The 12,385-nt window shown below is 45.1% G+C and overlaps 1 protein-coding gene across 3 annotated transcripts in view; it reads left to right on the top strand.

The window, feature by feature from the left end:
• Window positions 1-12,385, top strand: part of UCHL5 (ubiquitin C-terminal hydrolase L5) — a 421,169-nt gene that overhangs the window by 272,557 nt on the left and 136,227 nt on the right. For 2 of the 3 annotated variants that reach the window (XM_069737164.1, XM_069737163.1), the window contains exon 6: window positions 9,846-9,976. The exons of the other annotated variant lie outside the window; for it this stretch is intronic. In XM_069737164.1, the coding sequence (XP_069593265.1) occupies window positions 9,846-9,976 (131 nt within the window). The remainder of the gene's footprint in view (window positions 1-9,845; window positions 9,977-12,385) is intronic. 3 annotated transcript variants of the gene reach the window in all.

The raw sequence follows: 12,385 nt of genomic DNA, 5'->3' as shown, positions 1-12,385 counted from the left end.
CCAAAAAACAGAGCAGAACTCGAGTGGAGTGTCGCTTCAAGAAAAAAAAATCATAATTTTGAGATATTTATAGGTTAAATAAAAAAATGTAATTTTATAATATAGAGCTGTATTTAATAAACCAAAAACTAATTATTTAACTTACCTGCATAGTGACTTCTTTGTTCATCCATCAGCCATTTTCTTTTGTTGGTCTTGATATTATTTAACTTGTTAAACTTCCTTTACTTAACCTTGTCTTTTTATTTTTTGGGTTCTCCATCAGGGAGGCAGAAGATAGAATTATAGGTAGCCCGTTAGCCCTGCAGACAATTAGGCGTTAACTAGCCTAACTGACCACAAGATGGCACATGCAACTATATTTTAGGAAAGTACAGGGTTAATAAGAAGAAATAGAATTATAGGTAGCCCCCAGAGATACGTCCCCCACGGCATTCTGCTGCTCCCTTGGCCAGAAGTTAGGTGAAAGACCCACAACGGCCTAACAGAATTCCCTGAGCTTGACGCCCTGTGCCGGAGTTCTGTTGTTTTGACCTACAGACCTCCGGCACAGAGTATCTACACTACACTGCAGCAAATGTTTTATCCTCTGCTAGAGATGGGCGAACCCTTGGCTGTTCAGGTCATGCCGAACAGTTAAAAAAAAAGTTCGGCTCGGGTACCAGAACAGCACCCGGACCCTATTCACTTGAATGGGGGCCTGAACATCCAGTGTTTGCCACGCTGTCATGTGGATGAAAGCGCGGCAAACACCGCTTCTGATTGGCGGTGAAATCATCCCCGCCAGTTAGAGAGCCACGCTTCCCAAGCTGTCAAGACATCGTGAGTGCTCAGCTGTGATCGGATGTATAAGGTTTACCTCCGGTCACTGGTGTCAGTTGATGGGACTACTGGTCCCATCATCCGACACCTGCTGCCGCTAATAACAGTGAAAGCAGGAGCGGCGGATTGGAGAATTCATCAGCCGCTCCTGCGTTAAGTAAATAATAAAAAAAAATTACGTGGGTTCCCCTGTATTTTTGATAACCAGCCATGCAAAGCTAACTGCTAGGGGCTGAAACCCTCAGTTGTCCGCTTCAACAAGGCCGGTCATTAAGAATAGAAGGGTCCCCATACTGTTTTTTCAAATTTAAATAAATAATTTAAATAAACAGCATGGGGTCCCCTCTATTTTCGACAACCAGCGTTGCTAAAGCAGACAGCTCAGGGCTGGTATTCTCAGGCTGGTAAGGGGCCATGGATATTGGCCCCCTAGCCTAAAAATAGCAGCACGCAGCTGCCCGGAAAAGTCACATCTATTAGATGCACCAATTCTGGTGCTTTGCCCGGATCTTCTCACTTCTCCTGTAGCGTTGGCAAGTGGGGTTCATATTTGTCGGGTTGATGTCACCTTTGTATTGTCAGGTGACATCAAGCCCACGGCTTAATAGTTTAGAGGCACCTAGAAGACACCTATCCATTACTAATCCTATATTTGTGTGGTAAATAAAGACAGTCAGAATAAAGTCCTTTATTTGAAATAAGACTAAACACAGTTTTCCATTTTTTTTTAAACGCCTATTCCACCGAAGCCCTCATACTCTTGTAATAAACCTAAAATAAAAACAACAATATACCTGTTTTTCGTTCTGTCCCATGCCGTAATCCATGTCTGGGCGATACCGTCTAGGTTAGGGGTGTCAAACTGCATTCCTCGAGGGCCGCAAACAGGTCATGTTTTCAGGATTTTCTTGTATTGCACAGGTGATAATTTAATCACCTGCACAGAATGATTCCAGCACCTTGTGTAATGCAAAGGAAATCTTGAAAACACGCATGGTCTGAGGCCCTCGAGGAATGCAGTTTGACACCCCTGGTCTCGGTTGAAAACCTTTTATCCCCCAGACATGGAAGACTGCGTGGTACAGAACGACAGACAGGTATGATATATTTTTTTATTTTAGTTTTATTACAGGAGAACGAGGGCTTTAGTGGAATAGGCGTTTAAATAAAAATGGAAAACTGTGTTTAAGTCTTATTTCAAATAAAGGACTTTATTCTGGCTGTGTCTTTATTTACCATACAACGATTAGCAATGGATAGGTGTCTTATAGACGCCTCTTCATTACTAAGCCGTGGGCTTCGTCACCTGACAATACAAAGGTGACATCAACCCCACAAATATGAACCCCAGTTGCCACCGCTACAGGGCAAGTGGGGAGAGGCGGGCCAAGCACCATAATTGGTGCTTTTAATAGATGTGACTTTTCTGGGCAGCTGCTATTTTTAGGCTGAGGGGGCCAATCAGGGGCGGACCTACCGCCGGTTCAACCGGTGCAGCCGCACCGGGGCCCGGAGGTGGAGGGGGGCCCTTGCAGGCAGGGGCATACAGGGCCCCGGCTTTCTGCTGCCGCTGTAGATCGATGCAGGCCCGGGCCCGCACTGTATTAGCAGTGTACAAGCGCCGGCCGGCATCCCCCATTGCAGACAGCAGGCTGTGTGTCTGCTGATCTGACGTCACCTGCGCGCCTGTTTCACTCTGCTGGAGACCTGGAGAGGAGAAAAGAAGTTGGCAGAGAGCGAGCCAGGGGTCGGGGCAGGAGGTATGTGATGGCTTCATCTAATTCCTGCTTTCTTATCTGCTTTCTGCAGAGGATCTATCTGTACAGTACTGAGATTTATTGCACCATCTTAAACTTACATACAGATAAGGTCCCGGCTCCAGCGTCACCCGATCTGTATGAAAGCTGAAGCTGCAGCAATGAGTTACAGCAATATACTACGTGGCTCTGCTGTATACTATGTGTCTGGGCAATATACTACGTGGCTCTGCTGTATACTATGTGTCTGGGCAATATACTACGTGGCTCTGCTGTATACTATGTGTCTGGGCAATATACTACATGGCTCTGCTGTATACTATGTGTCTGGGCAATATACTACGTGACTCTGCTGTATACTATGTGGGCAATATACTACATGGCTCTGCTGTATACTATGTGTCTGGGCAATATACTACGTGGCCCTGCTGTATACTGTGTGTCTGGGCAATATACTACGTGGCTCTGCTGTATACTGTGTGTCTGGGCAATATACTACGTGGCTCTGCTGTATACTATCTGTCTGGGCAATATACTACGTGGCTCTGCTGTATACTATGTGTCTGGGCAATATACTACGTGGCTCTGCTGTATACTATCTGTCTGGGCAATATACTACGTGGCTCTGCTGTATACTATGTGTCTGGGCAATATACTACGTGGCTCTGCTGTATACTATGTGTCTGGGCAATATACTACGTGGCTCTGCTGTATACTATGTGTCTGGGCAATATACTACGTGGCTCTGCTGTATACTATGTGTCTGGGCAATATACTACGTGGCTCTGCTGTATACTATGTGTCTGGGCAATATACTACGTGGCTCTGCTGTATACTATGTGTCTGGGCAATATACTACGTGGCTCTGCTGTATACTATGTGTCTGGGCAATATACTACGTGGCTCTGCTGTATACTATGTGTCTGGGCAATATACTACGTGGCTCTGCTGTATACTATGTGTCTGGGCAATATACTACGTGGCTCTGCTGTATACTATGTGTCTGGGCAATATACTACGTGGCTCTGCTGTATACTATGTGTCTGGGCAATATACTACGTGGCTCTGCTGTATACTATGTGTCTGGGCAATATACTACGTGGCTCTGCTGTATACTATGTGTCTGGGCAATATACTACGTGGCTCTGCTGTATACTATCTGTCTGGGCAATATACTACGTGGCTCTGCTGTATACTATCTGTCTGGGCAATATACTACGTGGCTCTGCTGTATACTATGTGTCTGGGCAATATACTACGTGGCTCTGCTGTATACTATGTGTCTGGGCAATATTCTACGTGGCTCTGCTGTATACTATGTGTCTGGGCAATATACTATGTGGCTCTGCTGTATACTATGTGTCTGGGCAATATACTACGTGGCTCTGCTGTATACTATGTGTCTGGGCAATATACTACGTGGCTGGGCAATATACTATGTGGCTGGGCAATATACTACGTGGCTGTGCAATATACTATGTGGCTGGGCAATATACTACGTGGCTGGGCAATATACTACGTGGCTGGGCAATATTCTATGTGTCTGCTGTATACTACGTGGCTCTGTGCTGTATACTATGTCGCTGGGCAACATACTTCGTGGCTGGGCAATATACTACGTGACTGGGCAATATACTATGTGGACATGCATATTCTAGAATACCCGATGCGTTAGAATCGGGCCACCATCTACTATATTATAATGTGAGTTCCTGCAGCCTGGTCAGTGCATGTAACACTATATATGTGCACATAGTACAGTACAGTGGTGGCAAACCTGCTAGAGGGGGCACGCGTGCCATCTCCTCAAAACTAGCTCAGCCATCACTTTTCTCAGCCCGCGTGTAATCTCCCTGACCCTCATCACTAGCACCACAGCCACTCTGCTCCTAAGGGTATGGTTCCACGTTCAGGATTGCCGACACTTTGGACGGAGTGGTAAACTCACTCCGCCCAAAGCGCCGCTCCCTTCTATACGCCCGGTGATTCCGGATGTGTTCATTGCACATATCCGGAATCTCCGCACCCCATTCATAAGACCCTGTGATTTACCTTGCGGCGACGGAGCGTCGCCACAAGGTAAACAGACATGCTGCGTTCTAAAAAGACGCACCGCATGTCCGGAAACGCAGGGCCGCCGGATGCGTGTTCACACGCATAGTGGAGACGGGATTTCATAAAATCACCTCCACTATATTGTAATATCTGGACGCTGCGGATTGAATGCTGCGGTTGTACGCAGCATTCAATCCGCAGCTAATCCGGATGTAATCTGGACAGTGGACATGCACCCCAACTCTCCCATCAGGCCACACGCCGTTCCATCAGTCTGCGCTCTTGCTGAGGACGGGGATGGTGCGCGATCTGAGTAGAGTGACGGCGGCACTATTGCCGAGATGGTGCGCATGCCCACAGGTAGGACTGATATGTGAAGAGACTAGATCAGTGTTGGAACGGACAGAGGTGAGTATTTTTTTTGTAATGCAAGGCCATTACACAGTATGGTGCAGTATATGGGGCCATTATACTGTATGTAGCATCATGTGGGGCCATTATACTGTATGCAGCGTCATATGTGGCCATAATAATGTATGCAGCATCATATTTGGCCATTATACTGTATGCAGCATCATGTGGGGCTATTATATTGTATGCATCATCATGTGGGACCATTGTATTGTATGCATCATCATGTGGGGCCATCATACTCTATGTACCATCATGTGGGGCCATTATACAGTATTAAGCATCATCATGTGGGGTCATTATACAGTATGGAGCATCATATGTGGCCATTATACTGTATGTATCGTGGGGCCATTATAAAGTATGCATCATCATGTGGGGCCATTATACGGTATGCATCATCATGTGGGGCCATTATACAGTATTGAGCATCAACATGTGGGGCCATTATACAGTATGGAGCATCATATGTGGCCATTATACAGTATGGATCATCATGTGTGGCCATTATACAGTATGGATCATCATGTGTGGCCATTATACAGTATGGAGCATCATGTGTGGCCATTATACAGTATGTAGCATCATGTAGGGCCATTATACAGTATGGAGCATCATATGTGGCCATTATACAGTACACAGCATGATGTGGGGCCATTATACAGTATGAAGCATCATGTGTGGCCATTGCACAATAGGCAGCATCATATATGGCCATTATACAGTATGGAGCATCATGTGTGGCCATTATACAGTATGGAGCATCATATATGGTCATTATACAGTAGGCACCATCATGTGGGGCCATTATACAGTATGGAGCACTATGTGAGGCCCATTTCACTGTATGGAGGAATATGTGAATATAGTTTGACATGCCTGGCTTAAAGGGTTATTCTCATCATGATAAAGGGTTACAATTGCAAAGAGGCTGTAAAAAACAAACAACTTGGCAATATTACTTTGGAATAAAAATCCTCTAAATTCTCAAGAACAGACCTCCACTGCAATCGGTGGCTAGTATCTTTGGCTTGGAGTGCAGTGCTTACAAGCTCTTTGCTATGGCGTGCTAATGTAGGAGATTTTCTAATCTAAAACCACAGTATTCCGGTTAAATTGCTGTGTTGGCACTTTGCAATAAATACCGTAAGTGGATTTTAGACTGCAGTTTGGGCACTCGGTCTCTAAAAGGTTCGCCATCAGTGGTATAGTACATAACACCCAGTACACAGATTAGTATATGGCTCATATATAACAGACCTGGGCAAAATGTGGAAATCGGGCCGGGCTATCTGTGATAACAAAACACCCGGAAACACTGGTCCGCAGGTCGCAATATACAGCTGACCTGCATCCAGATTTCATCGGGGACTCTGTGAGGGCACAAATTGTATATAGGGAGAGCTGTGTGGGGGCCCCTCCTGTAGTACGTCTTTTACATAAAACTGTTGTATGGAATAATGCAGTCTACTACACGATTCCATACTTTTATTTGTAGTATTTTATCAGATACCAGACATATAATGTAATACAATATATAGGTACATGGTCAGGCTCTGCCGGTTCCCACAGTAATCACATAACCAAGAGGATGCACTTCGCACACTTGCTGTCTTGTGCCAACTAGAGAGTCTGCAGTGTTCTATTCACTGACAGCGAACACTAGTTGTCACCTGACTGCAAGTCTGACTGCACTGGAACCAGCAGAACCAAATCTTAACCTTTGATAATGAGGGCAATCTGGTTTGTTGCTCGGAGCCAGATTGCTCTCATCATAAGCAGCATGCCGGGCAGGGCGGGGGGCCCAGACACATTTCCTGCACAGGGACCCAAAGCTGTCAGTGTCCGCCACTGGGGCCAATATCCATGGCTCCTTACCAGCCTGAGAATACCAGACCCCAGCTGTGTCTGCCTTAGTAAGGCTGGTTGTCGAAAATGGGGGGGGACCCCACACCATTTATTTAAATTTAAAAAAGTGTGGGGACCCTTTTATTCTTGATGACCAGCCTTATTGAAGCTGACAGCTGAAGGTTGCAGCCCCCAGCATTGAGTTTTGCCTGGCTGGTTATCACAATACAGCAAAAAGGACTAATAAAACGTAACTTTTAATACTCAAAAAGTAACCTAAAAAAAAACACAAATCACCCAAGTGAAAAATAAACCATAACAGGGGCTATGTCTCTACCATATAACGTGATGGTCCATAGAGACTAGTGAGCCCTCTATAGGATAAAACAGAACTCGACTGCAATAACAACAGCCAGAATCCTGATTGCTGAGGCAGTGAATATGACAAAGCTGTGCCACCAATGTTTATATGTGGACACAGCAAATCTACTGCACTCAGTCACATAAAATTCCAGAAAAAACAGTCCTAGCATATATTGTAAAAAATACTTGCTGGTGTTTAATAAATATACATATAAATAAATAAGGAACGGTCTCACCAATTCCAAAGCGAGGGCAACGGAGCACCAGATAATCCCCTGTTAGGTAGACATCCAGGATGCGAAAGGATGACAGTCCCTATATCAATCCCTATGGGGCTATAAATAGTCTATTCCCCAAAGCTCCTGCCCTTACAAGGGCAGTCCACAACTACCCCTATACATAAGAAGCCCTGCACTCTCCCTTATAAATTCGTCCCTACGCGTTTCGTCCAAGACAACTCTTCAGGGGACATGCTTGCTTGTAGAGAAGGAGTGCCTAAATATTAAAGTAGAGGGACATAAAGTCCTGCCGCCCTCTATGCTGTTGACGCTCAATGTTCAGCAGAACTATTTAAAGGCAGTGGGCGTGACCCAGCTTCCAATCAGAGCACCAGCTAGATTAACCCCGGACAACCTAGATAAAATCTAGCTGACGCCACTGAGCGCATAGTGGACAAATGCAGAATTACCGCTGTCTGTCGGATGCCCTAGTGTGAATAGCGTCCGACATGACACCGCGGCTTTCTAACCGGCGGGGATGATTTCACCACCGATCAGAGGTGGTGTTTGCCGGGCTTCCAAGCACATGACAACGCGACAAGCACCCGGTGTTTGGGCAGCCTAACCAGAACAGTAACACGGACTTCCTGGAGAAGGCCGTGTTCGGTGTCCGTGCCCGAACAGTAAGTGTTCAGTATGCACGCCGAACTTTACTGTTTTTGTTCACCAATCTCTATCCTCGGCTACTGCCCCTGGCCGTGCAGGAGCTGAGGATGAAACGTTCTTCTTGGCATGCGGCCCAGTACTACGTGTCAGTGCTGACACGCGTGTCGTAGGTTCGCCATCATGGTCTTAAAGTAATACTGGTCAATTTAAAAACATTTGTTTTTGTCATTAAGGAGTTAAATGTTTAGCCACATTCCCCAATCTTACCAAATTTTGTAATATCCAGAAGGATTAACGAAGCCCGTAGGACTAGGTTTTCTTCATGGGAATATGGAGAAAGCTGTTTTTTTTTGTCAGTTGCACTAAGGGCTCATTTCCACTTGCGAGTAAAACGGACAAGTGCAATCCGATAAAAAATCGGATTGCACTCGGACCAATGTTATTCAATAGGTGTCTTTTCATTTGCGATTTTTTTCTCAGCCGAAATCGGACTGAGAAAAAAATCGCAGCATGCTGCGAGTCTCGGACGAGACTCGCCAATGCAAGTCAATGGGTGCGATAAAAAAAAAAAGCATGGAATACGGACCATCCGTATTCCATCCGTTTTTTACGGATACCTTACCATTCTGTGGCATAGAACACTGTAAATAGTCCTGTAAATGACTGTATAAAAATAGTTGCAGAGAAAAAAAACGGATTGCATACGGATGTAAAAACGGATGATGCGATTAAAAATCGCATTACACTCGCATGACACTCGCATGACAATCGCACACGTTACATCCATTTTTTCGGTACGTAAATCGGACCGTTTTTTTCTCACACAAGTGGAAAGGGGCCCTAAATGTGTGGATTATAAGTAAGATTCTGAAATTTGGCCTTTTTTTTTTTTTTTTATTAAACTTGTTGTACAAGTATATATTCAGATTCCAGCATTTAACCTTACAGGAGTCAGTCTTAGGACTCGCCTCCACTTGCGATTAAATTGGACAAATGCAATCCGATTAAAACTCGGATTGCTTTTATACCAATTTAATCCTATTGTTTTTGTTCTCAATTGTTTTTTTCCCTGCTCCGATCAGATTGCGACCGAGCAGGAAAAAAATTGCAGCATGCTGAATTCAGATGGCATGCACCCATATAAGTCTATGGGTGCATGTGAAACATCACACTGCACTCGGATATCACCCGAGTGCAATGAGTTTTCTGCCGATGCCGGTAGCAGAGGAGATGGAGAAATTCCTTTCTCCCTCTCCTCCGCACCTGTGCTGCAATTCTCTCATGCGAGGGGAACAGAGCACTGACACTCGTTTTACGCTCACAGCAGAGTAGGAGCCATTAGCATTTTGTATCTGATACTCACATCAGATGTGATTTGGCCTTAATCTGCAAGTCTTAGGGCTTGTTTTCACTTGCGAGGAACACGTCCGTGTCTCGCATGTGGAAACGAAGCTCTGGTGCCGACACTGTGGAGCGGAGCGTGCGGCTCCATGTGTTGCTATGCGGCCGCACGCTCCGCTCTGGAGTGCAGGCACCAGAGCTTTGTTTCCACATGCGAGACACGGACGTGTTTCTCGCATGTGGAAACAAGCCCTTAAGCCCACTTGTATACCTGTCAGCATAAAAAGACCAAGTGGGAGATCTTGACATAAAATATGGATGTAAAAACATGGGCAGCACAATTCATTTTTCTTATTTCTTACAGGCAACAAATGTTTGAATTTGATGCAAAGTCTTCAACAAGGGATGACGATGCTTTTCACTTTGTCAGCTATGTCCCCGTGAATGGCAGATTGTATGAGTTGGACGGGTTGAAGGAGGGACCCATTGACCTTGGTAAGATTGAAATGACATTGAAAGTCCTTAAAGAGTTAATTTTACACATTTTGCTTACTCAACCAATTTTCATTTTTACCCTTTCATTTTTCTCCCCCCTTTATTATGAATGACCATTTCCATTTTACCATATATTCTACTGAAAACTCGGGGTAAAAATCCAAGTTTGATTAAATACTGAAAAAAATTCAGTTCTACAATGTGTTTTTTTTTTTTTTTTTTTTTCCCGCTTAGACTTATGTTCCAGGGTAAAAATGTCCTGTTAGCATGATTACTGTAATACCAGACTTGCATACATTTTTTTAATGTACATTGTGAAAGAATATTCAGCTTCATGGGAAAAAAAAATTGGTTTGTATCCCTGTATTACGAGACTCGTATCATTTTTATTCTTGCATCCATGGAGCTGAGTGAAGACTTGTTTTAATGTGGCGGGCTGATTTGTATAAATAAAACAATCTAGTAAATATGCTGTTATTGCTTATTATTGCTTTTTTTGTGTGAGTTGTGATGCCCAAACAAAAGAAGCAAACCCCACAATCCTGGTAGTTTTTTTTTTTTCTCTTCACAGCACTCACTGTATAGGTTAATTTATATTTTGATAGACTGGACTTTGACAAACCTGGGATAATAATTTGCTCTAATTGCCTCCACAACAGCACCACAGGAGGTTGCCTACCCATCCTAATTAGGGACAGGAAATACAAAGAGGTTTAATATCCCCACCCTTCCCTCCATTCTCAGTGGTTTTTGATACCCCTAGGGATGATGAGGTTTCCGGGGATGCTGTGGCCAGGGAGCAGTCGCTTCTTTCTTTTTTTTTCCATCCATTTCAGTAGTCAGGCAGCCTAAGGTTCTAATCATGGAGAGTGAGGCTATGTTCACACATAGCGTCGGGTCCCTGCGGGTTCTCCCGCAGCGGATTTGATAAATCTGCAGGGCAAACCCACTGCGGTTATCCCTGCAGATTTATCGCGGTTTGTCCTGCGGGTTCCGCTGCGGGATTTACCCCTACTATTGATGCTGCATATGCAGCAATATGCAGCATCAATAGTAATGTTAAAAATAATAAAATCATGACATACTCACCCTCTGACTTCCCGATCTCCTCAGCGCTGCAGGCAGCGGTCCGGTTCCAAAGATGATGTGCAACCAGGACCTTCGTGACGTCACCACAGGCCCTGCTCGCATAGCAACCTGAGACCGGATGGCCGCGTGCAGCGCTGAGACTTCAGAGGTGAGTATATCATTATTTTTTATTTTAATTCTTTTTTTTTTTTACTCAAATATGGTTCCCGGGGCCTGGAGGAGAGTCTCCTCTCCTCCACCCCGGGTACCACCCGCACATTATCCGCTTACTTCCCGCATCGTGGGCACAGCCCCATGCGGGAAGTAAGCAGATCAATGCATGTCTATGGGTGCAGAATCGCTGCGATTCTGCACAAAGAAGTGACATGCTGCGGGTTGTAAACCGCTGCGTTCCCGCACGGTTTTTCCCGCAGCATGTGCACAGCGGTTTGCAGTTTCCATAGGGTTTACATGTTACTGTAAACGCTATGGAAACTGCTGCGGACCCGCAGCTGCAAAATCGCCGCAATGTGCAGTCTTCTCTTAGAGCTGCATCTGCAGAGCCTGGGGCTGTACCCAGGCCTAGTGAGTATTGCTGGTATAGGTAGGGTCCCTCTTTGGTGCAGGATCCCACCTCATGGCATCTCCCTTATTTCTTTTAGGGGAACAAGGATCCTGCCCCAAAGGCTAAAAGTAAGACTACAAATCGCAAATGTGCCATTTGTAATAAACACAGAAAAGATTTAGAAGAGCAACCCTCCCTGATGGAAGAAGATGAATGGTGCATCAGGCGATTAGATTTTCCTTGGCTTTCTTCTTTCAATTCTTAATGGGGCTCCATCTGGAACAAAAAAGAGGAAATATGACCCAAGGAATAGTTCGGATTCTGACACAGAGGTGGAATGGTTAGGAGAAGTTACTCTGAATTGCAGTAACACCAGGATAAGCTTTGTCATCAGAAGACATGGAGGAGCTTTTTTCGGCAGTAAGGAATACAATGGGAATAGGAGAGGGAAAAAAAGTGACCCATACAATCAAGATGAGATGTTCAGAGGATTAATCCCTTGACTACATTTGCAGTACATGTACGTCATGAAAGGGAAGGACTTCCTGACAGATGCAGTATGTATACTTCATGGTTATCGCCTGCACAAAGGTTGCTGTGGGTCGGCGGTCACCACCGGGTGTCAGCTAACACCCGGTTCTCAGTGCTATGAGTGGTCCCGCACCACTCTCAGCACTTTAGCCCCCTAAATGCTGCGATCGAAATCATTTGCAGCATTTAGCAAGTGGACAGAGGGGGAAAAAAAACGCTTTGTGCTTGGATCGGATGCCCGCAGC

Source organism: Ranitomeya imitator, chromosome 8 (genome assembly GCF_032444005.1).
Source record: "Ranitomeya imitator isolate aRanImi1 chromosome 8, aRanImi1.pri, whole genome shotgun sequence".
NCBI lineage: Eukaryota > Metazoa > Chordata > Amphibia > Anura > Dendrobatidae > Ranitomeya > Ranitomeya imitator.
Note: the sequence above shows the minus strand (reverse complement) of the source record. Positions and strands in the feature narration are given on the sequence as shown.